We start from the raw sequence: 26276 nt of genomic DNA, 5'->3' as shown, positions 1-26276 counted from the left end.
ATTTATTACGAAGCATGCGAAGAATCCAATTATATTGACGTATATATTAGATAATTTTAACAAAATAAAACCAAAGTAAAATGACATACTTTTATAAATATTTGTACAAGTTTATTATATGTATTATATATATATACATCTGATTTTTTTGTTTTTAGAAATGTTAATATAATTGCAGCAATTATTATTATGATTAATAACGTATATTCCGAAAATTTAGCTAAGGTATAAATTTTACATGTTTAAATATATTTATACAAATATGATAATAATGCGATATTAATAATTATTATTTAATGTTTAAAATAATTTTTATAATGTTATCATAACGTTGTTTATTAATAATGGTATTAAAATTATACATTTTAGTCAATAGAGGTACACTCTAAAAGTATTGTAGAAGCTAACGTAATTGAAGTGAACACAGAAGATCAATTTAAAAAACATCGAATAAAGGAGGTAAATTTAATATATGTATATTATTATGGAAAGTGAAAGAAAATGAAATTATGTTTTATCTGACTAATTTCTGAATATTATTTTTATATTTATTTATTTGTTATATAATTAGTATGTTGATTTTATTATGACAATCTTTGTTTATATATATTAAAATTTGCATAATGCGGAATGAGATTACTATATTATTTAATTATATTATAATTAATAAAACGATTTGTTTTAGATGAATGACCGTGTAATACATAAGATTGAGTTATATTCTTATATTATAATCAAGGTTAAAACTATTCGCAAAAAACAAATCGAGAAGCAGAGACAATATTTTGCAAGATTTTTCTTCTAATCGGTGGATGTAAAAAAATTGCAGCTTTGCATACGTGGAAGTACTTTATATAATTTTTTTTATATTACATCTATTCGTTTTACTGCTTTAAATATTCTTTTTAAATTTTTTTCCAACTTTTTTAATTTCCAAATTAAAGATTTTTTTTTTTTATCTTTTTTGAAAAAGAGAATTTAATTTTCAACCCGGGGGCCAAAAAATTTTTGACATTATTTTAAAAAGGGTTTTTTACCCCGCCCCAAAAATTGAAAACATTATTAAAATTTTTAAAATTAAATTTTTAAAATTTTATTTTAGCTAATAAATCAAAAAAATTTTTTTAACAAATTTTTTTTTTATTGGATTTAGGGTTTTTTTTTTCATAAATAAAAAAAATTTTTTTTTTCCCCTTTTTTCCCCCCCTTTTTTCTTTTTTTTTTTTTTTTTTGTAAAAGAAAATTGAATTTTTTTTTTAAAAATTATTTAAAAAATTTTTTTTATTAAAATTTATAAAGGAAACTTTGTTTAAAATTTTTAGAGGCCTTCTATGTATAACATAATATATGTTCAAAAGATAAAAATATAGTAACTATTATATAATTATCAATTAAAGAATATTTAATTTTACAAAGAAATTCGTAATATAATTCGTAACAATTGTCGTCACATCTGGTTTGACGTATCGCGATAGTTCCATCGGATAAGATAGGTCACGATTTATATTCAAAATTGTATATCATTTTGCTTTATTCTCACAGATTGTTTATCTAGTATATATATAATTTGAGCAGAAAAAAAAAACAAATCTTCGAAAATATAATGTATTCACTTTTTAAAGAAATGTTATATGAAGATATGAATTTTATCAGTTATAAATCTTTATAGTTTTGCACACAGAGTACGATGTAATAAATGATCAAAGTAGTAAACTTTAAAATTAGAAAAAATTGATATAAAAAAACGAAAAAATGGTACAAATCGTAATTAATAAGTAATCAAGTATAATATTTACGATTTTATAACATATACTTTTACATACAGGCGTAAGTAGGCACAATATTGTGCATAAACATGTGTATAAACAAATGTATATTTCTAACAAAAAAAATATAAAGTAATCCATTTTAAATAACGTATTTTTGTTATTTCAGAACCAAGATTTCTCTTCCGAAAAATATACTTTATACAACATTTATAGAATTTGAAAGAAGCGTCGCGTCGTAAATATATGATCTTATTTCAGATGGAGACATTTTTGAGATTTGATAGTTATTATTATATTTTTAAACGTTTTATGTTTAATACTGACAAAAATATAAAACATCTTGTAATATATTTATCTTCCGATATTATTATAGCTGAATAAATTTTTGCACGAAATAATGTGGATAAATTGATTCGTATAAAAAAAAACACTCCAGTGATTTAAAGAAAATTGCAATTTATAGCAATGTGCAACTACGAACATTTTTTAAAATTAATTTAAATTTAATTAATTTTTCGTTTCGTTTCCTTGGCTCTATTGCCCAGCTTAGAAGACAGCATACTTATATTATTTATATTGAGAGCCGATAAAAATATTTATTTCTGAGTTTATTCACGCCTTGGGCTAATCGCGGCGGTATTTACTAACATCTACTAAAAAGGCAAATGAAAAATATAGGATCGAAAGGGTCTGAATAGCTTAGTTGGTAAGAGCAGTCGCCCGGAAAGTGAAAGACGCGGGTTCGATTCCCGCTTCAGCGACTTTTCGGACCTATATTTTTCTCGCTTATTTCTCCATATGTAAGTTTCGAAATTAATTTATATGTGGAACTTTGGGATCTCAAATTGAGATACAGTTCCGTTTAATTAATTTTTCGTTTCGTTTCCTTGGCTCTATTGCCCAGCTTAGAAGACAGCATACTTATATTATTTATATTGAGAGCCGATAAAAATATTTATTTCTGAGTTTATTCACGCCTTGGGCTAATCACGGCGGTATTTACTAACATCTACTAAAAAGGCAAATGAAAAATATAGGATCGAAAGGGTCTGAATAGCTTAGTTGGTAAGAGCAGTCGCCCGGAAAGTGAAAGACGCGGGTTCGATTCCCGCTTCAGCGACTTTTCGGACCTATATTTTTCTCGCTTATTTCTCCATATGTAAGTTTCGAAATTAATTTATATGTGGAACTTTGGGATCTCAAATTGAGATACAGTTCCGTTTAATTAATTTTTCGTTTCGTTTCCTTGGCTCTATTGCCCAGCTTAGAAGACAGCATACTTATATTATTTATATTGAGAGCCGATAAAAATATTTATTTCTGAGTTTATTCACGCCTTGGGCTAATCACGGCGGTATTTACTAACATCTACTAAAAAGGCAAATGAAAAATATAGGATCGAAAGGGTCTGAATAGCTTAGTTGGTAAGAGCAGTCACCCGGAAAGTGAAAGACGCGGGTTCGATTCCCGCTTCAGCGACTTTTCGGACCTATATTTTTCTCGCTTATTTCTCCATATGTAAGTTTCGAAATTAATTTATATGTGGAACTTTGGGATCTCAAATTGAGATACAGTTCCGTTTAATTAATTTTTCGTTTCGTTTCCTTGGCTCTATTGCCCAGCTTAGAAGACAGCATACTTATATTATTTATATTGAGAGCCGATAAAAATATTTATTTCTGAGTTTATTCACGCCTTGGGCTAATCACGGCGGTATTTACTAACATCTACTAAAAAGGCAAATGAAAAATATAGGATCGAAAGGGTCTGAATAGCTTAGTTGGTAAGAGCAGTCGCCCGGAAAGTGAAAGACGCGGGTTCGATTCCCGCTTCAGCGACTTTTCGGACCTATATTTTTCTCGCTTATTTCTCCATATGTAAGTTTCGAAATTAATTTATATGTGGAACTTTGGGATCTCAAATTGAGATACAGTTCCGTTTAATTAATTTTTCGTTTCGTTTCCTTGGCTCTATTGCCCAGCTTAGAAGACAGCATACTTATATTATTTATATTGAGAGCCGATAAAAATATTTATTTCTGAATTTTTTAAAATTATGAAACATGTTTACATTAATTGAATTATATTACTATATTTTGTGCATAAAATTATTAAGATAAAATTATCGAAAGTGCATGTATATGACGAAAATTACATTATATTTTTTTATATAAGTAATATATATATCTATAGATATCAGCACCGTCTGTCTGTCTGTCTGATCGCGAAATACTTCGATATTTATGGACCGATTTTTGTGAAACAACTAACAAAATGTTGCAAATTTTTCGAAGATGAATGTTTTTTTTTAAGTTTTACACTCTCACCTACGCAATCGCATATATATAAACCGATTTTTTCAAAATTGGTATCACAATTTTGCAAATTTTTCAGGGAATATGTGAAAGTAGTTCGAAATAGTGATCAAACAGACAAACAGGCAGACATACAGACAGACTTAAATAGTCTAAAATAAACTTAAAAATCTCATTGTCGCACACCCCCATAAATTTGCAACATTAAAGAAAATCCGAAATCTTTTACGGCAAATGTTGTATACAAAAAGGTTTTGTAAAATGAAAAATTGTATGAAAACTAATAGTAGCGGGGTCAGTGTTGAGAAAAGTGTATAAATAATGCCTATTTATTTGATTAATTTAGCATCTTTTGAATGTGCTAGGCTTAATTAAGACAACTGTTACACAAAAATGCCGCCACACACACAAATATATATGTAAATATATATACATATAACGATCTCAGAAGTTTTGTTGACCTAACACATTATATTTATCATGAAGACACGTCCAGAAAATCAGTCAGTCGTTCGTGGTCTTTCGAACCACGTCGCTGTAGATATAATACTTTTAATAAAGTGTGTGAATATATTATATTCTTCCCACATTGCATACTTCTAAAGCATTAATTTGCTGCAGTTTATTTTTAAAACGATATATAGTTTTCCAATTACCATTCTGTTCCGAAATATTCGGTAAGTCAGAACAACTTTCATACATATAAAACATGTGTCTACAAATGCAAGAAAATTTAATCATACGGTAGGACGGAATTTTATAGAATTTCCAACATATGTATAAGAATAAAGAAAATAATTTTATTCAAAATTATTTGTAAATTTTAATCCAGAGATAATTTAAAATAATTTTATTTGTCCTTTCTTCAGCGAGTTCGCTAAATGACATGTTATCAATTCTCCTGCCTATATCGGTTAAGCTGTCCGTTGTTATATTTTGCTTGTTTTGATACTTTGTTTTTACCTGTTCATTATGATTCTTTCGCTCGTTGTCATATATATACATATATTCGATCGCTGACTTTCGTTCTCAATTCGATTTAATATATCAAATAAAATTGAAATATAAAATGAATTTTATCGCCACAGTTAAAATAATCTTGAACTCACAATAGTTTGTTGTCGAATAAATAATTTTTGAAACTAAAAAATACTGTAATTAACAGATAATGAATATTATAATAAATACTTTTAAATGTTCTTTTATTACTAGATTATTAAAATTCTATTTTAAAAATTTCTCGTATTTTTTATTATTTATAAAAAATATCTGTGTGTATTTTAATACTTACTTGTGATGTCAATATATTTAAGGTTGTATAGTCCTTGGCTATTATTTTATCACGGTTCGACAAGAAGTTTCATTCGAATAATATGTTCACAGTTTTTAATTTTAAGTACACTTGAGAAGGACCAAAACCCATGGTCGAAACGTTGGGTGGTGATTATTAAATATTTATTAGACAGTAATGGTCGTTAAAATTAATTATCCTGTCAAATATATTAAAATTAAAAATTATTAAAATTTAATTTTTACTTATTATTAAGTTGTATTTCTCAAACGTATTAGTATTCTACTATCAGTATATATACAAAATATAAGTCAAAATAATAATTCGGCTAATTAAAATTATGATCATTTTTATAGCATCAAGCAACTGTCATCGCAAAAATTAACAATTTGACAATTGTAAAATGAATAATAGAAATAATATCAAAAGCGTGCGCCAAGCGTGCTCTTGTGTCGTCTAGTGATTTAAAAAAGACATCAATACTATATTTAATTTCTCTATTTGTCATTTGTTTACAGTGTGTTTTACAGACCTAAAATAAATTATTCGACACGATGATATTTCTACTATTAATTAGCGGAATAATGTATATCGTTGGGACGGCTTCTACTCCTAATCAATCGTCTTTATGCTATCAACCATCAGAATATATAAAACCCATCCATTACCATATTAAGCATATATCAAATATTGAAGAAAATTATTTCTATGGAGAATACAATATTAGCATAAGCATTCTTAACAAAACGCAAAATATATTAATCAACAACATATATTCAGAAAAATTATATTTAAAAAATATAGTTATAATTAAAAATTTAGAAAAACATCATGAGAATATTAAATATACAGTTTATAAACCGACATGTGATATTCAAGAAGACATAATTGACCTTTCTTTTAAGGATAAGTTATTACCAGGAAATTACACTTTATATATTAAATATTTTGGTTTTACTGATGAAGTCTTTAAAATTTTCGATGTGAAACAAAAAACTGCGTAAGTAAATAATATATGTTTATTAAAATCAATGTGCAATGTGCAATTACATGCAACCTTGTAATTAATATATATTATTTTTGTATTAAATGTTTCAAAAATTATTATATATTATGAAATTTAAATATAAAGACGATTATTCTTTATGTTTAGTACAAATAATTATATATTACATTTAAACATTTTTAAATTCCAACATTTTGATGTTTGCTAAAAATGTTTCATTAATTTATGTTCTTTGAAATGTATAGTTTCGTAGCTGCTACTCATTTGCATATAATAGGCACCCGACAAATGTCATCGTGTTGGGATGAAAAGTATTTATTCTTAGAAGCAACCTTTAACATATCTATAGGATGTAATCAATGCACGGCTTTGTCAAATATGCCATTGCAAAATACAGAAAAAAACAAGCACAATATATTATTGAAACGTTTCGATACCACATCTGCAATGTCGCCGTATCTTGCAACAATAATTGTATCCAATTACCTATTACGTGTTGATAATTATACTCAAAACATTGAAATGTGGTGCAGATACGAATCTGTATTTCACATGGAATTTGCAAAGAATGTAGCTGAAGAAATCACGTTGTTGTTCAAAGATACATGGAAACAACGTTCGAACAATATTTCGAAAGTGACTCATGTTGCAATTCCAAATTTCCCTGATAATGGCATAATAGTTTTTGGACTTGTTTTGTATAAGTGAGTACAAGTGCTTAATTAAATTAAAAGTACTTAATTACATTAAAAGTAAAATTATATATTAGTATGCAAAATTATAAAATGGAAAAATATGTAGGTATATCTTTTGTTTCTGTAAACGTGCAAAAGTATAAGATATTGTGAAAACAACAATTTTAAATAGTAAAAATTAAGTTTATTCGTACAATAATTCAAAATGTTGTACTTTATTGTTCTAATATATACATACATAAAAGTAAAAATTTTTATGTTATATCGTATCTACTAAGGTAAATTTTAAAATTGTAATAAAGCTATAAAGAAATAACATTTTTTTATTTTATAAAACTAAAGTTCTTCATCAATGATTTACGCATTAACTCAAATCATTGCTTTATACATAAATTAAAAATTACAAAAAATATTATTTGTTCCGATTTACAATAAAAATTTGTTAAATAAAATTTTATTTTGTATATAAGTTTTCAGTCTAACATTTAAATATTATTTTCAGCGAAATGGATATCGTTGACGATAAAAATTTGTATCCTGTTTCTCACAAAATCGAAATAGCTCAATTAGTAGGACATAAAGTGACACAGCAATGGTTATATAATTTGAACAATCCGTTTCGATCGGCTTTTTGGTTCAATAAAGGTCTTACTACATTGCTTGCAACGAATTTTGTCAATGAGGTTATTCTAAATATTTTTAACGCTATCACCTTCCATTTTTTTAAAAACGATAACATACTTAGGCATTTATATAACAGAAATTTCGTATATCAAATTCTTTTTACAAAATGTATAAATTCTTTTTAACAATATATACATATGTATATAATAATAAACAATATATGCATATATAAATTTAAAGTGTAAGAACGGCAACAAGAGCCAATCGCGGAAGACAGCGCGCTATTCCAACAAAACTAAATTTTTTTTGTTAGAATTAAATATCTGTGCACAAGGCACCAAATTTTACTTGGTCACGGCCAAGATTTTAAAATATGAAATAATCTCATATTTGAGATTTAATTTCAATAACTCTTTAAACCTCCTACGGAAATAAATAAATGCAAGAGAAAAATATAAGTCCGAAAGTTGCTGAATCGGGAATCGAACCCGAGATGTAAATGCGTGTGTGGATATGTGGAATATAACTTAAAAAAACCACACAGTGGCCTTCTTAGAAAAATTTGCAAGATTTTGGTACTAATTTCGTGAAAATCGGTCCATAAATGCGCATGCGCATGGGTAAATGCGTGGGTGGAGGTGTAACACTTGAGAAAACCATCAATTGTGTTTATCTTCAAAAAATTTGCAACATTTTGTTACCAATTAAAAAAAAATCGGTCCATAAATATGCGATTGCGTGGGTGGATGCGTGGATAGAGGCGTAAAACTTACAAAAAATCACCATTGTTACACTTTCCGGAAAATATGCGAAATTTTGGTACCAATTTGATGAAAATCAGTCCACAAATGTGGAAGCAGATTGCGGTCAGACAGACAGACAGACAGACAGACAGAGAGACGGACGATACTTAAACATACAGATTTTTATAAAATCTAAAATAAAATATATTAATCAGATACTATTATATCCGATATTTATTTTACTTATTTTGATAAAGAGAACTCTGCGATATAATATATCATGAGATAATAATTTTAAAAGTATGTAATATTTGTTAATTATATTAATACAAAATTTATAATTTTATTTTTATATTTACTCATATGTGTTTTTTAAAGTAAGAAAGTGTTCCTTTTTAACATAAAAGAACCGCTAATGATATTAGTATTTCTTTCTAATGCATGTATTTTCAGAGCGGTTATATTGATATATTAATTATATGTTTTCTTTAGATCTATCGATTTAATCGAATAATGAATTTATTTGTTGTTCAAAATCAACATACTTCTTTGTATTTTGATGAATATCGTATGTGGGATTCTACTTCACAAAATGACACATTATTGAAAATTCGCAAATCCATCAGAGGTATATAACGTAATATAATAAAATAATCCACGTAAATTTTGTACTACTAATATTATAATAATATTTGTAAAGTTATAGAATAAGTAATTTTTTATCTGAATTTTATAATAAAAATAAGATTATAAAAGCACACACACACACACGTGCATATTTATGTATATTTTGTAATTAATATTTAAAGTATATACATGTAAGTATATATATATATATATATACATATATATAATTATCTTACATGTAACCATTATAATTAATATATATTTATAATATATCTAATTTATAATTTTGATGTAAATTGTAGCACCCTGTATACTGCGCATGATGCAACACGCCGTAACCAAAGAAATATTTTGGAAAGGCATTCAATCATATGCAAATAACAAGTGAGTAATACAATTATAGAATATAATATAAAAAAATAAAATTATATAAATCTTAACTAATGTATAATAATACAAATTTTACATATTGTCTCTTATTATTTTGTTTTTGCTGACATTATTTCATATTATATTTTTTTAGTTTTACAATTCTGCTATTTTCCTAGATCTGTTACTAGATTTACCTTTACTTTCGTTATTTTTACTATGAAAACCGCTTTTGTTGAAATAAATTGTTGTTTTATGACTTTTTATATATACATATTCAATGTTGTTTTATTTTCGTTTCATAATTTATTATTTTTCAAAATAATTTTCAAATTAATTTGTAATCCTTTTATTATTTCCTTTATTGCTTCATATAGTCTATAATTATTCTTTTAATATCTGCTTTTTTTAATTGCATTTTGTGCTACGTTTGTTTTTTAATCTTATTTTAAATATATCTGACACGTATATCGATTTTCCGTTACTTTCTTTATTTTTATTTCATTTCTTTCATAGAACGATCTCCTTTATTATATTTGTATATTATTTCTTGTTTTGTTTTTATTTTTATTTGATTTGTTTTGTTATTTCTTTTATTAATCATTTTATAACTCATCTGTCAATACTTTGATCAAATATAATCTGTATTATTAACCTTTGTAGAAATTTATCACTAGTAACGCCAATTAATCACTTATTTTAAGTACTTAAAATACTGATATACAGTAATTTAAGTACTCGAAATAAGTGATTAAGTACTCGAAATAAGTGATAAATTAGCATTACTAGTAATAATATAAAAAAATGCCTAACAAATTTAATAAAATTATTAAATTAAATTTAATGTTATGTTATTATTATAATATAAATATAAGATATATAAATATACAATTACAAATATGTACAATTATATTTTGCTACTTAGTATTTATTAAAATTTTTTATAATATTAAAATATTAAAATTATAAAAACAATTTTAATTTTATTTATAATGTTATTTTTACATAATTTATATACTTTGTGAGTTTAGCCAATCTTATCGTCAAAGTTTTATGACTTTTTTGGAAGAAGCTGTTGCTGATGCAAATAAGCTAGGTAAACTTCAATTATCATTACAAACAATGACAAAATGGACTTTAGAAGAGCATTGTCCTTTCATCAAAGTAGAACGAAATTATAGTCTTTTGGGAAAGACGAAAATATATTTATCGATACAAAATCCCGACACATTAAAAATTGATTGCTTACCTGTAACTTATACTATCCAGTCGGTTCCCGATTTTGACAGTCTTGATCACCGCGCGCTATGCAAATCACAAGATGATGTTATTTCATTCTCAATAGAAGAGAAAGGTTGGGTTATAATCAATTTACAACAAATTGGTAAATATCGATCAATGGACTTATCATGACTTATTACTTGTCTTTATTTTACACACATACACAATTGACATTATTTTATATTTTTTTTTGCTTTATACATTATTATAAATCTGAGATATTCTTATATATAACTACCATAATTTTAAAATGTTTTGTATAATGTTCTGTATTATTATATATAATTAATAAGATATCGGCGTTTTCTACATAATATTAATCAATATTAAAGTTATATTTTTACAAATATTTTATTCTAATAATAATAAAAATGATTAAAACGTTAATTATATTTGAAAAATTAGTATACTTATAAAAATATACAAATGAAATAAAATTCTTGTACAGTTTCATGTTACAGAACTTTTGCTGATTAGTAAAAAATAATTATTATATATATGCACAACTAGAATCAATTTTATTTTATGATATACAACAATATCTCGCACAATTTCATTTTTAATTTATAATTAATTTTCAATATGTATTTGCATCTCATTGAATTATTGTTATGTTTTTAATTTATAATTTATATAAACGAAACTATTAAACAAAAATGTTTGAAGTTAAATGTATATTAAGAATAAAAATTATTCAAAATAATAAAAATTGTTAAAATTTATTTATTATTCGACAGGATATTACCGCGTTAACTATGATGATGAGAATTGGCGAAGAATTTCAAATTATCTATCATATAATGATTTTACGACAATTCATGTTCTTAATCGTGCTCAAATTATCGATGATGCATTTCATTTAGTGATAGCAGGCCAACTCAACGCCTCTATATTCTGGAATATCACATCGTATTTGGATAAAGAAGAAGATTATATAGCATGGTATCCTATGTTTAAAGCTCTGGAATACATGTTTAGTATTTTTCCAGTGAAAGTAAAAACTGCAAAATTTGGGGTAAATATTAATCAACTTCAATGAAAGTATTACATTTAAATATTTATATATACACTAATTGATCACAAATAATTTAAATATTTAAAAAAAAATATATCTAGCGATAAAGTTTTACATATTATTACGTCTCACATAAATGTGCAAACAAATTTAGTTTGAATAATCATTTACGCGATGAACAGTTCCCAAACTGTATGATTTTCACTAATGTGAATAATGATATTATATAACATTGTTATTGGATACATAGCTGGATGCTTAAAATCTTTGTCGATGAATTATAATTATAAATATATTAATAAAGAAATATATATTTAATGATTTTTAGGATAGAATAGATAAGCTAAGATTCATGTTAAACGAGTTACTTGAAAAAATCAAATATGAAGAAATTGATGATGCAGACGAACTTAGAATATGTTTACGACAAGAAGCTGCAAGATGGGCATGTTTTTTTGGTCACATCATTTGTATGAGAGAAGCAGAAAATAAATTAGAACAACATCTCCAAGATCCTATAAAATACAGGTAAATTATGTTACATATTTTTAGTTTTTCTCAATCAAAGTTTCTTGTAGATATCTCCTATAATGTTCAAATAAGTTAATACGCCAATCTTTAATAAGAAAATTAAATTTTATTTATATTTTAGGCTTTTGCCATGGTGGACGGAATGGACATATTGTAGAGGTTTGATGACAATTACGAGAAATGAGACTACTTTTGGAACAGTGTATATTAGAGGATTGGAAAAAAATGACATTAAATTTTCAGAATACATGGCTTGCATTAGCAATACTAATTTCATCAAATTCTATTTAATTCATAAAGAGCACAGTGATACAAAACAGGAAGATGAATTTCTCGTTCACACATTCTTACATTTTATTTCGAAGCAGGCGAATAATCCAATTATATTGACGTATATATTAGATAATTTTCACGAAATAAAACCAAAGTAAAGTAACATATTTTTATAAATATTTTGTACAAAAGTTTATTATATGTATTATATATATACATCTAATTTTTTTTGTTTTTAGAAATCTTAATATAATTGCAGCATTAATTATTATGATTAATAACGTATATTCTGAAAATTTAGCTCTGGTAAAAATTTTACATGTTTAAATATGTATACAAAATATGATAATAATGCGATATTAATAATTATTATTTAATATTTAAAATAATTTTTATAATGTTACCATAACGTTGTTTATTAATAATGGTATTAAAATTACACATTTTAGTCAATAGAGAGACACTCTGAAAATATTGTAGAAGCTAACGTAATTGAAGTGAACACAGAAGATCAATTTAGAAAACATCGAATAAAGGAGGTAAATTTAATATATATATATATATTATTATATATGGAAAACGAAAGAAAATGAAATATTGTTTTACCTGATTAATTTCAGAATATTATTTTTATATTTGTTTATTTGTTATATAATCAGTATGTTGATTTCATTATGACAATCTTTGTTTATATATACTAAGATTTGCATATAATGCGGAATGAGATTACTATATTTATCTAATTATATTGTAATCAATAAAACGATTTGTTTTAGATGAGTAACCGTGTGATAGATAAAGATGACTTATATTCCTATATTATAATCAAGGTTGAAGTTATTCGCAAAAAACAAATCGAGAAGCAGAGACAATATTTTGCAAGATTTTTCTTCTAATCGATGGTTGTAAAAAAATTGCAGCTTTGCATACGTGGAAGTACTTTATATAATTTTTTTATATTGCATTTATTCCTTTTACTGCTTTAAATATTGTTTATTTAGATGTATTATTATCCGATGCCTTTTTATATGTACAAAATATCATAACTGCATGCATCAAGATTTATATGTTTATGCGATTTTGTTTGAAGTAGTAGAATTATATATTATTGTGCAACCGGCGCGCGGAAAATCGCCCTTTACTCACATGATGAGATTTTAGAAAGGGCTCTTTTTCCACGCACCGGTCACACAAAATATGGTAGCCAACATGTGCGGGTCGTAACTCGGTTTCGCCTCGTGCGCCAAACTTCCGCACTCTCGACCGATTTATGATCTCCCGCACTTGTTAGCTAATATACTATTACAGAAATTAATTATTTTATATATTTATTGTTATTAATTATGAAGAATTTGTGATTGATTAGTATTTTTTAATTTACAATAAATAACATGACACAATTCTCTTTCTCTTTCTCTCTTTCCCTCTCTCTCTCTCTCTCTCTCTCTCTCTCTTGTAACGTAAATCTACATTTTAATTTTAAAAAGTTATTTAAATAAAATATTAACATTAATATTAATATTTATATTTATAAAATTATATCCATAACTTTAAAATTGTACAACATAATTTAACATTCCTTGCTGATATTTTTAATAGATTTAAAAATACTGCAAAATGTGTCAAACTGAATTGTAACTTATAATTGTATTTAAAAAAGATTTAAGCAAAGCTAGCAAAGAAGAAATATATTAAAACGTTTGTCACAAGTTGATGTTTACAATAAGTGCGCGTTTAACATGTGCTTCTTCCAATCAACGCGGTGAATTTTAATATTAAAAAATTATTTTATTATTTTATTTGGCTTTCTATTATTTCGTTTCTTACTATTCTCAATGATAAATGTCGAATCTCTTTTAGCAAAATTAAAATAATGTTACAATGTTGCAACATGAACAAAAAATTCGAAAAAGGACGGAAAACAATTAAAATATTTAAAAACCTTTCTGTAGTTCATCGATTAGAATATGAAAACGGAGCTATACTATGTAATATACGCACATATTTACGTATACTTAATTCAAGATTCGTAATATTCAAATAATTTTTGACCCATAAAAATTTATCGAATAAAATGCTTTTAAAATTGAAAAATATTATAATTTACACATAAAAGAAAATAAATATTAGACTAAACACATGTCTGTGTGTGTAAATTTGTAGTATGCATTTTTAATAGATATTTATGATTGATTTAATACTTTAATTGATATTTGATTAATTGTGACACTTAACATATAATACTGTAAAAAAAGAGAATTAATTATTAATTACTTCAAACATTTAAATAAGAATTAATAATAATTTAATTTAATTTTTACTTATATAATTAAAACTAATTTAATGTTTTACATATTGCCAAAAATAAAAAATTGACAAGTATAAAAGAGTATCACTGCATTGGAAATATTATTAAATTAAAAACATTTTTATTTTATACTGCTATATAAATCATTATATGATACAAATAAATATTTATTATTAGTTATATATATATGTGTGTGTCGATGAATTTTAATATTAAAAAATTATCTTATTATTTCATTTGCTTCTGCAATATGTATCGTTCCTTACTATTCGCAATGATAAATGTGGAACCTTTTTTAGCAAAATAAATTTTGTACACAACGGTGTTGCAACACGAACAACAAATTCGAAAAAGATAGAAATCCGTTACATTAAAATCGAAAAATTTAAATTTTCTTAAAATCTTTCTATGGCTAATCGATTAAAATATGAAAAGGAAGCTACTATGTGTAATATACGCTTATATTTACATATAATTAATTCAAGATTCGTAATATTGAAATAATTTTCGACCCAAAAAAATTAATCGAATAAAATGCCTTAAAACTAAAAATGTTATAATTTCCACATATTTTTATTATAATTTTATTATAAAACAATTTTTATTATAAATAAATGTTGAGATCGAAAAGTCACGATTTATATTTAAAATTGTATTTTATTTTGGCTTTATATTCACAGTCTGTTTATTTAATATACATATAATTTGAAAAAAAGTAAAATAAATTTTGAAAAATATTTTCAAAAACTCCTATTTAAATACTAGTGACTGTCATTAATAATTGAAAATTTATGTTGTATTAACTTTTTACAAAAATGTTATATAAAGATAATAATTTTATTAGTTATAAATTTTTATGGATTTGCGCATAGAGTACGATGTCATAAACAAAGTATTAAAATTTTAAAATTAGATAAAATTAATATAAAAAGACGAAAACATAGTACATATCGCGATTAATAAAAAATCGATTATAATATTTACGATATTATGATATATATTTATACATACAGGAGTAAGTACAGTATAAAGACACAATATTGTACATAAAGACATGTATAATTAAATGTATGTTTCTAACAAAACAATATAAAGTGACCCATTTTAAATTAGGTATTGTTGTAATTTCATAACCAAAATTTCTCTTCCGAAAAATATACTTTATACATTATTTATAAAATTTAGAAAAAGCGCGTCGCGTCGTAAATATATGGTCTTATTTCAGATGGAACATTGTTGAGATTTGATAATTATCTTTATTTTTTAAACGTTTTATGTTCTTTTCTGACATAAATATGAAACATCATATAATGTATTTATCTTCCAATATTATTTTATCAAAATAATTTTTTGCACAAAACAATGTGGATAAATTGATTGGTATAAAAAAAACATTCCAGTGATTTAAAAAAATTGCAATTTATAGCAATGTGCAACTGCATACATTTATATTAAATAATGACATATTTATACTAATTGAATTATTAAAATAAAATTATCGAAGGATGAGTATATGACGAGAAATTACACAATATTTTTAGCAAAAATGTTTGTTGAAATAAGTCATATAAATGTGTATAAACAATGCCTAATTATTTGATTAAGTGGACAAAAGTTAAATGTGCTAAATTAAATCAACCGTTACACACAAATGCCGCCATACACCCAAATATATATATATATATATATATATATATATAACGACCTTAGAAGTTTTGTTGATTTAACACATCATATTTAGCATGAAGAGACGAACAGAGAATCAGTCAGTCTTTCGTGGCCTTTCAAATCACGTCGCCGTAGATATAATACTTTTATTAAAGTGTGTGAATATATTATATTCTTCCAACATTGAATACTTTTAAAGCATTATTTGCTGTAGTTCATTTTTAACACGATATATAACTTTCCAATTAACATTCTGTTTCGAAATATTCGGTAAGTCAGAAGAACTTTCATACATATAAAACATGAGTCCACAAATGCAAAAAATTTAATTATACGGTAGGACGGAATTTTATAGAATTTCCAACATATGTATGAGAATAAAGAAAATAGTTTTATTTAAAAGTATTTGTAAATTTTAATTTAGAGATAATTTAAAATAATATCGATTATATAATATTTTACGAATTGTATGTTGTTTGGCAAATTATTAGTTTTATTAGTTGAAATGTTGAAATAAATTTAGAGACGTTATATTATTGTTATTCACTTTAATTCAGCATTTAAAATATTATACAGAGTGTCCCATAATTCGCGAACCACCGAAAATGGGCAGATAGAGTGTGTTAAACTGAATAAAAAAGTCTTGTATCATTTTGCGATATTCGCAATAATTATTGAGTTATTAACTAAAATATCTAAACGAGCAGGTAGAAAGCGGTAGGCCGGACTCGGTGTGCATGTCGGATGACTTATATGTTATATGCCGCTCAGTATCAAAAGTATCATCTTCCTTTTCGGCGTCACTACATTGCTCGCTGCATGACGCCGCCTCTCGATCAAATAATGCTTTCTACCTGCTTATTCGTTTAGATATTTTAATAAATAACTCAATAATTATTGCGAATATCGCAAAATGATACAAGACTTTTCTATTCAGTTTAACACGCTCTATCTGCCCATTCGCGGTGGTTCGCGAATTATGGGACACCCTGTATAAATGACTTGCAATAACCGCGAGGTATAACTTTTGCTTGCGAGATATAATCTTATTTGTCCTTTCTTCAGCGAGTTTGCTGAGTGACATGTTAGCAATTCTTTTGCCTATATCGATTAAGCTGTCCGTTGTTATATTTTGCTTGTTTCGATACTTTGCCTTTACCTGTTCATTATGATTGTTTCGCTCGTTGTCATATATATACATATATTCGATCGCCGACTTTCGTTCTCAATTCGATTTAATATTTTTAAATAAAATTGAAATATAAAATGAATTTTATCGCCACAGTTGAAATAATCTTGAACCCACAAGAGTTTGATGTCAAATAAATAATTTTTGAAACTAAAAAATACTGCAATTAACAGATAATGAATATTATAATACCCACTTTTAATTGTCCTTTTATTACTAGATTATTAAAATTCTGTTTCCAAAATTTCTCGTACTTTTTATTATTTATAAAAAATATCTGTATGTATTTTAATACTTACTTGTGATGACAATATATTAAAGGTTGCGTAGTCCTTGGCTATTATTTTATCACGGTTCGATAAGAAGTTTTATTCGAATAATATGTTCACAGTTTTTAATTTTAATTGTCTTTTCATTACTAAGTTATTAAAATTCTGTTTTCCAAAGTTTCTCGTACTTTTTATTATTTATAAAAAATATCTGTATGTATTTTAATACTTACTTGTGATGACAATATATTAAAGGTTGCGTAGTCCTTGGCTATTATTTTATCACGGTTCGATAAGAAGTTTTATTCGAATAATATGTTCACAATTTTTAATTTTAAGTACACTTGAGAATGACCAAAATTCATGGTCGAATCGCTGGGTGGTGATTATTAAATATTTATTAGACAGTAATGGTCGTAAAAATTAATTATCCTTTCAAATATATTAAAATTAAAAATTATTAAAAATTTATTAAAAAAAATTATTAATTTAATTTTTACTTATTATTAAGCTGTATTTCTCAAACGTATTAGTATTCTACTATTAGTATATATACAAAATAGAAGTCAAAATAATAATTCGGCTAATTAAAATTATGATCATTTTTATAGCATCAAGCAACTGTCATCGTAAAAATTAACAATTTGACAATTGTAAAATGAATAATAAAAACAATATCAAAAATGTGCGCCAAGCGTGCTCTTGTGTCGTCTAATGATTTGAAAAAGACATCAATACTATATTAAAGTTCTCTATTTGTCTTTTGCTTACAGTGTTTTGCAGACCTAAAATAAATTATTCGACACGATGATATTTTTACTATTAATTAGCGGAATAATGTATATCGTTGGAACGGCTTCTACTCTTAATCAATCGTCTTTATGCTATCAACCATCAGAATATATAAAACCGATCCATTACGATATCAAGCATATATCAATTATTGAAGAAAATATTTTTTATGGAGAATATAATATTAGCATAAGTATTCTTAACAAAACGCAAAATATATTAATGAACAACATATATTCAGAAGAATTATATTTTAAAAATATAGTTTTAATTAAAAATTTAGAAAAACATCATGAGAATATTAAATATACAGTTTATAAACCGGCATATGATATTGAAGAAGACATAATTGACTTTTCTTTTAAGGATAAGTTATTACCAGGAAATTACACTTTATATATTAAATATTTTGGTTTTACTGATGAAGTCTTTAAAATTTTCGATGTGAAAGAAAAAACTGCGTAAGTAAATAATATATGTTTATTAAAATCAATGTGCAATGTGCAATTACATGCAACCTTGTAATTATTATAATATATATTATTTTTTATTAAATGTTTCAAAAATTATTATATATCATGCAATTTAAATAAAAAGACTACTAATTCTATACCTTTAATGCATATTATTGCATATTACATTTAAACATTTTTAAATTCCAACATTTTGATGCTTGCTAATAATGTTTTATTAATTTATTAAGAGTTTAACTAGGCTCTGTAATATAAATATAAATTTAACATATATAAGACAGGCAATAAGAGCCAAATCGCGGATGACAGTGCGTTATCCTAAACGAAACTAAATTTTTTCGTTAGAATTAAATACCTGTGCACAAGGCACCAAATTTTACTTGGACACGGCCAAGATATAAAATTGGAATAATCTCTACAAGAGATTTTTAATTCCATGTATCCCCTATTCCCCCTAAAGAAATAAATGCGAGAGAAAAATATAGATCCGAAAGTCGCAGAATCGGGAATTGAACCCGAGACCTTTCGCTTGCCGGGCGACTGCTCTTCCAACTGAGCTATTCAGATCCTTTCGATTCTATATTTTTCTCTGTTATACATATTAATGTTGGTAAACAAACGCCTTTAAGCCAGCGTGTATAAATTAAGAGTTTAACTAGGCTCTAGGGGGAATAGGGGATACATGAAATTAAAAATCTCTTGTAGAGATTATTCCAATTTTATATTTTGGCCGTGTCCAAGTAAAATTTGGTGCCTTGTGCACAGGTATTTAATTCTAACGAAAAAATTTAGTTTCGTTTAGGATAACGCACTGTCATCCGCGATTTGGCTCTTATTGCCTGTCTTATATATGTTAAATTTATATTATTAATTTATGTTTTTTGAAATGTATAGTTTGGTAGCTGCTACTCATTTGCATATAATAGGCACCCGACAAATGTCATCGTGTTGGGATCTACAGTATTTATTCTTAAGAGCAACCTTTAACATATCTATAGGATGTAATCAATGCACGGCTTTGTCAAATATGCCATTGCAAAATACAGAAAAAAACAAGCACAATATGTTAATAAAACGCTTCGATATCACACCTGCAATGTCGCCGTATCTTGCAACAATAATTGTATCCAATTACTTATCACGTGTTGATAATAATACTCAACATATTCAAATGTGGTGCAGAAACGAATCTGTATTTCACATGGAATTTGCAAAGAATGTAGCTGAAAATATTACGTTGTTCTATAAAAATACATGGAAACAACATTCGAACAATATTTCGAAAATGACTCATGTTGCAATACCAAATTTCCCTGATAATGGCATAATAGTTTACGGACTTGTTTTGTATAAGTGAGTACAAGTACTTAAAATTACATTAAAAGTATAATTATATATTAGTATGCAAAATTATACAATTGAAAAACATGTAGGTATATCTTTTGTTTCTCTAAATGTGCAAAAGTATAAGATATTGTAAAAACAACAATTTTAAGTAGTATAAATTAAGTTTATTCGTACTATAATTCAAAATGTTGTAGTTTATTGTTTTAATATATACATACATAAAAGTAAAAATTTTTATGCTATATCGTTTCCCCTAAGGTAAATTTTAAAATTGTAATAAAGCTATAAACGAAATAACATTTTTTTATTTATTAAAACTAAAGTTCTTCATCAATGATTTACGCATTAACCCAAATCATTGTTTTATACTTAAATTAAAAATTACAAAAAATATTATTTGTTACAATTTACAATATCAATTTGCTAAATGAAATTTTATTTTGTATAAAAATTCTCAGTTTTACATTTAAATATTACTTTCAGCGAAATGGATATCGTTTACGATAAAAATTTGTATCCTGTTTCTCACAAAATCGAAATAGTTCAATTAGTAGGACATAAAGTGACACAGCAATGGTTTTATAATCTGAACAATCCGTTTCGATCGGCTTCTTGGTTCAACAAAGCTCTTACTACATTGCTTGCAATGAATACTGTCAATAAGGTTATTCTAAATATTTTTAACGCTATCACCTTCCACTTTTTCAAAAACGATAACATACAAGCATATATATAACAGGAATTTCGTATATCAAATTCTTTTTACAAAATGTATAAATTTTTTTTAACAATATATACATATGTATTCAATATTAAACAATATATACATATGTATACAATATATTAAACTGTTTTTTAAAAATACTTATTCAAATATTTACATTCATATAAATATAATGTAAAATATGAAAACTTTTTTTATATTTTAACACTACTTTATCTGATATTATTATACTAGCTTTTCGGTTCGCTCTTCACGCGGGCCTCAAAGCCTTCACCCAACACTAATTCCGCTTTTACTAGTTTTTACACAATGTTTTATTTTACAAAACCAAAGATATAATATTTCGTTTTAGTATCAATTTCGAGAAAATCGGTGAATAAATATGTGAATACGTGTGTGGATGCGTGGGTGGAATAAAACTTAAATAAATCACACAACAGCCTTCTCAGAAATATTTGCAACATTTTAGTAGGGGAGGTCGGGGTATTTTTGGACACGGGGTATTGTTGGACAGCGCGATATTTTTCCCGTTTGTAACGCTTGAGGTCTCCACCAACTAGCATCGACTCGTCTTATCATAATCTCATTTTCTATTGAGCACTTGACTTGTTTTGACGCATTGTTACCTCGCTATCATAGCAAACAGAATTTTGATGTTTTTAAAGTTTCTTTTTCACGTAGTGGTTTGTTCATTTTGACAACATTTTTCAACGAATTAAGTCAGGTAAATATAAATATTCTAATATTCTTTGAACTTTAAGCTTTCGACGCATATAAGAGTTCTGTATGTAATTTGCATTGTGTTACTTATACGCCGACATGTTGTAAAAATGAGCGTTCGGGGTATTATTGGACACTTAATAACTTTGTGTGTTTGATGGGTAAAAGTGATTTTTCATGCATAATTTCAACAAAGCATTAGTTTTTCGACAATCTCTAATCGTTTTTTGGTCCGTTTAAATTTTGTTTGACAGAATGCCGCGTTATTATGCCAAAAAAAGAAATCAAATAACTATGACAATATTTTGAAGGCGATTAGGTTGGTGAAAATCCATAAGAACTCAATCCGGCAAGCTGCAAAGGCGCACAACATTCCGAAAAGCACATTGGCTTGGCATATTGCGAATTTCGATAAGGCAAAAATTGACGTTGCTACTGCTAATGTTAATGTGATGGAGAATTTGCTGACAGAACATTCGACGACCGGCAAAACAGTGAGTTGTATTGATTTTAACGAAACTGACGCGGAGGAAGATATTGATTTCTGCATAATTTGCATGAAAAATATGCCCAAGGAAGAAAATCGCCGAAACACAGCCCATTGTATCGCTTGTGATCGAAGTGTTCACTTGAGTTGTGCCGGAGCAAACCCGAACACTTTCACGTGCCTTAACTGCGATTCTCAATAATTTCCATCGTTATATTTCACTTTATTTTATTCATTATAATATATTCTTTCGTTTTCATTAACAAATAAACGTTTTCCAGCAATAATTTTCATTTTTTTTCGATTTACAAAACTGTCCAATAATACCCCGAGATTTTTTAAAATCTCAAAAACCAGGTTTTTGCGCCAACTGATACAGAGTGTACAATTTTAACAATTAGGTCAAATTGCTGGTACCAAAAGAAAGGTTATTTATCGTACTACAAAATCAAGCTTTGAAATTTTGAGAAAAAGCAATTTTTTTTAGAGTTTCTGGACAAAATAAAAGTGTGTCCAAGAATACCCCGTCTTCCCCTACCAATTTCGTAAAAATCGGTCCATAAATGCGCATGCGCATGGGTGAATGTGTGGGTGGAGGTGTAACATTTGAGAAAACCACCAATTGTCGTTATCTCCAAAAAATATGCAACACTTGTGATATCAATTTAACAAAAATCGGTCCATAAATATGCGATTGCGTAGGTGAGTGCGTGGGTGGATGCGTAAAACTTACAAAAAATCACCATCGTCACACTTTCCGGAAAATTTGCGAAATTTTGGTACCAATTTGATGAAAATCAGTCCACAAATGTGGAAGCAATTCGCGGTCAGACAGACAGACAGACAGACAGAGAGACGGACGGTATTTATACATATAGATTTCTATAAAATCTAAAATATAAAATAAATTAATTAGAAACTATTATATCCAATATTTATTTTACTTATTTTGATAAAGAGAACTCTGCGATATAATATATCATGAGATAATAATTTTTAAAGTATGTAATATTTGTTAGTTATATGTAGGAATCGAGAATTTATCGTCTTAAGTCCGTTTTTATTTCAAGTTGTTTTGATATATTGTTATTTCTCGTGTTGACGAATCGGTCGTGGCCGAAATTTATTGTGACTTGCGGATCTATTGTCTCGAGCCCGTATTTGTCTTGAGACAGTTTTTGTACTCTTGTTTTGCCATGCGATAGATTAGATATGCGAATTTGAACACTCGATGTGTCGCTTCCTGATTGGCTCACGCGGGGCTTGACGAAGATATAAAGCGTCTCTCCCGAGGTTCCGGGAGAAGAGCACCGAATTTCGCGAAGCCGTAGAGTACGTGGAACTGCGGATAAGTTATCTGAATATACCTATATTAAACCATTTCTCGTAATACTTTATTATTCTATCCGAAATAAGACACAATCCGTGATTCCTACATATATTAATACAAAATTTATAATTTTATTTTTATATTTACTCATATGTGTTTTTCAAAGTGAGAAAGTGTTCCTTTTTAACATAAAAGCACTGCTAGTGATATTAGTATTTCCTACTAATGCATGTATTTTCAGAGCGGTTATATTGATATGTTAATTATATTTTTTCTTTAGATGTATCGAGATAATCGAATAATACATTTATTTGTTGTTCAAAATCAACATACTTCTTTTTATTTTGATGATTATGGTATGTGGAATTCTACTTCACAAGATGACAGTTTATTTAAATTTCGCGAATCCATCAGAGGTATATAACGTAATATAATAAAATAATCCGCGTAAATTTTGTATTACTGATATTATAAAAATATTTGTAAAGTTATAAGATAATTAATTCTATATCTGAATTTTATTAAAAAAATTAGATTATAAAAGCACACACACACACACGCACATGCATATTTATGTATATTTTTTAATAATTATTTAAAGTATATACATATAAGTATATATATATATATATAAATATATATACACACAAATATTATACTAAATAATATATATATATATGTATTCACACACGAGTATAATTATACAATATAATTATTGATTAATATCCTTTACACACATATGCGTAATTATACATATATATATATATATATATATATATATATATATATATATATATATTATACCAAATAATATATATAAATATATATACACCAAATAGATATATTATACTAAATAATATAAAGTAACTGAAATAGGGAAAGTCACTAGACATAGAGTAAAGGAGATACAGATGGAAAGAAAAGAAATAGAGGAGATTGAAAGATTAAAGAAGACGGAGAAATGGGAGAGAAGAGGGAGCACAGGGACGGCAGAGGAGGTTTTGAAAAGGAAAAGGGAGGAATTAGAGGAAGTAGGGTTGAGAAAGGAGAGAGAGGAAAAAGGGGATTTGGAGTGGGCGTTCAGGAGAATTAAAAAGGTGATAAGGTTGCCAGAGGTTGAAAGGAGAGAGGAGGCAGGAGGGATAGGAGAGATATTAAAAGAGATGGGGAGGGAATGGAAGGAGGAGATAATTCAGGAGATGAGAGAGATAAGAAGAGAGATTAGAGAAGAGATTAAGGAGGGAGTAAGAGAGCAGGAGGAATTAAGGGAGGAGATAAGAGGGCTAAAAAAGGAAATGTGGAGGAGAGGGAGAAAAGGTGGGAGAGAGAAAGGGAGGAATTAAGGAGATGGGGAAGAAAATGGAAGAATTAGAGATAGGAAAAAAGGAGGAGAGAGAGAAAGGGGAGAAGGGAAAGGAGATTGAGGAGATGGAAGATAGGATTAAGAGGATGGAATGGAAATGGGAGAGAAAGGAAAGAGAAGAAAAGAGAAAGAATGTGATAATAAAAGGAATTAAGGGAGGAGAAGGGGGGGGGTGAAAGGGGAGGTGGAGAAATTATTAAAAGAGATAGGGGTAGGGAAGCAAGTAGAGGAAGTGAGGAGAATAGGGGAAGGGACGGGACAAGTATAGCATTAGTAAAGGGTGGGAGAGATGGAGGTTAAAAGGGAGATAATGGAAAAGAAAAGGAGATTGAGAGGAAGGGAGGAGAGGATTGAAGAGGATCTAACGTGGAAAGAAAGAAGGATGATGTGGAGATTAGGAGAGTTGGCGAGAAGGGGAAGAAAGAGAGGAAAGGAGGCATGGGTAAGGTATGGGAGAATTTGGATGAGAGGTAAATGGTGGAGATGGGACGAGGTGAAAGAGGAACTAAAGGAGGAAGGAGCAGGGGATGAGAGGGGGGAAGAGAGGAAAGAGGAGGGGAAGGAGAAGGGGAGGAAGGTTGGAAGGTGGCATTCTGGAATGTGGCGGGATTAAGAAACAAGGACGCGGACTTCTGGGAAGCGGTAGGAGAATGGGATGTAATGTTTCTTCTAGAGACATGGGTAGATGAAAAAGGGTGGGAAAAGATGAAAGGGAGGATATAAATGGGAGGTGCAATATGCGAGGAGGAAGAGTAAAAAAGGAAGGGCTACGGGTGGAATTATAGTGGGGGTGAGAAAAGGGGTAGGAATAGAAGGAAAGTGTAAGGCGGATAAAGAGGTAATGATAGGAAAAGGAGGGGAGAGTTGGAGGTTGGTGGGAGTGTACATAAATGGGGAGATGGAGAAGAAGCTAGGGGAGATGAATGAGTGGATGGATGGAGGAGGAGGGAGACAGAGTAAGAACGATAATAGGGGGGGACTTTAATGCAAGAACGGGAAATTTAGGAGGAAGAGTGGAGATAGGGGAGGAGGAAGGAGGGGAAGGGAAGGGGAGAAAATCAAGAGATA

The 26276-nt window shown here is 27.4% G+C and overlaps 2 protein-coding genes and 1 long non-coding RNA gene across 7 annotated transcripts in view; all 3 read left to right on the top strand.

Moving 5' to 3' along the window:
- Window positions 1–13940, top strand: part of LOC146723165 (aminopeptidase N-like) — a 41611-nt gene extending 27671 nt beyond the window's left edge. For 4 of the 5 annotated variants that reach the window (XM_085482982.1, XM_085482981.1, XM_085482978.1 and 1 more), the window contains 3 exons: window positions 12778–12844; window positions 12988–13077; window positions 13315–13940. In XM_085482982.1, the coding sequence (XP_085339108.1) occupies window positions 12778–12844; window positions 12988–13077; window positions 13315–13434 (277 nt within the window). In that variant the 3' untranslated portion in view covers window positions 13435–13940. The remainder of the gene's footprint in view (window positions 1–12777; window positions 12845–12987; window positions 13078–13314) is intronic. The other variant, XM_085482980.1, reaches the window with a different exon arrangement.
- Window positions 8–879, top strand: LOC146723166 (uncharacterized). The gene is made up of 4 exons (XR_014924714.1): window positions 8–75; window positions 159–225; window positions 370–459; window positions 686–879. It is a non-coding gene; the product is annotated as an uncharacterized LOC146723166 (long non-coding RNA).
- LOC114932265 (aminopeptidase N-like) lies at window positions 4580–12527 on the top strand. Its single transcript, XM_085482975.1, has 11 exons — window positions 4580–4760; window positions 5893–6374; window positions 6626–7084; window positions 7578–7758; window positions 8935–9070; window positions 9372–9453; window positions 10470–10822; window positions 11457–11734; window positions 12063–12262; window positions 12387–12467; window positions 12509–12527. The coding sequence occupies exons 2-11, from the start codon at window positions 5929–5931 to the stop codon at window positions 12525–12527; spliced, it is 2235 nt and encodes a 744-aa protein (XP_085339101.1). The 5' UTR covers window positions 4580–4760; window positions 5893–5928.
- Window positions 13941–26276: the final 12336 nt, after the last annotated feature.

This window comes from Nylanderia fulva, unplaced genomic scaffold, assembly GCF_048542155.1.
Source record: "Nylanderia fulva isolate GAGA-0341 unplaced genomic scaffold, ASM4854215v1 Scaffold224, whole genome shotgun sequence".
Lineage (NCBI taxonomy): Eukaryota > Metazoa > Arthropoda > Insecta > Hymenoptera > Formicidae > Nylanderia > Nylanderia fulva.
This window is presented reverse-complemented; position numbering and strand designations above follow the sequence as displayed.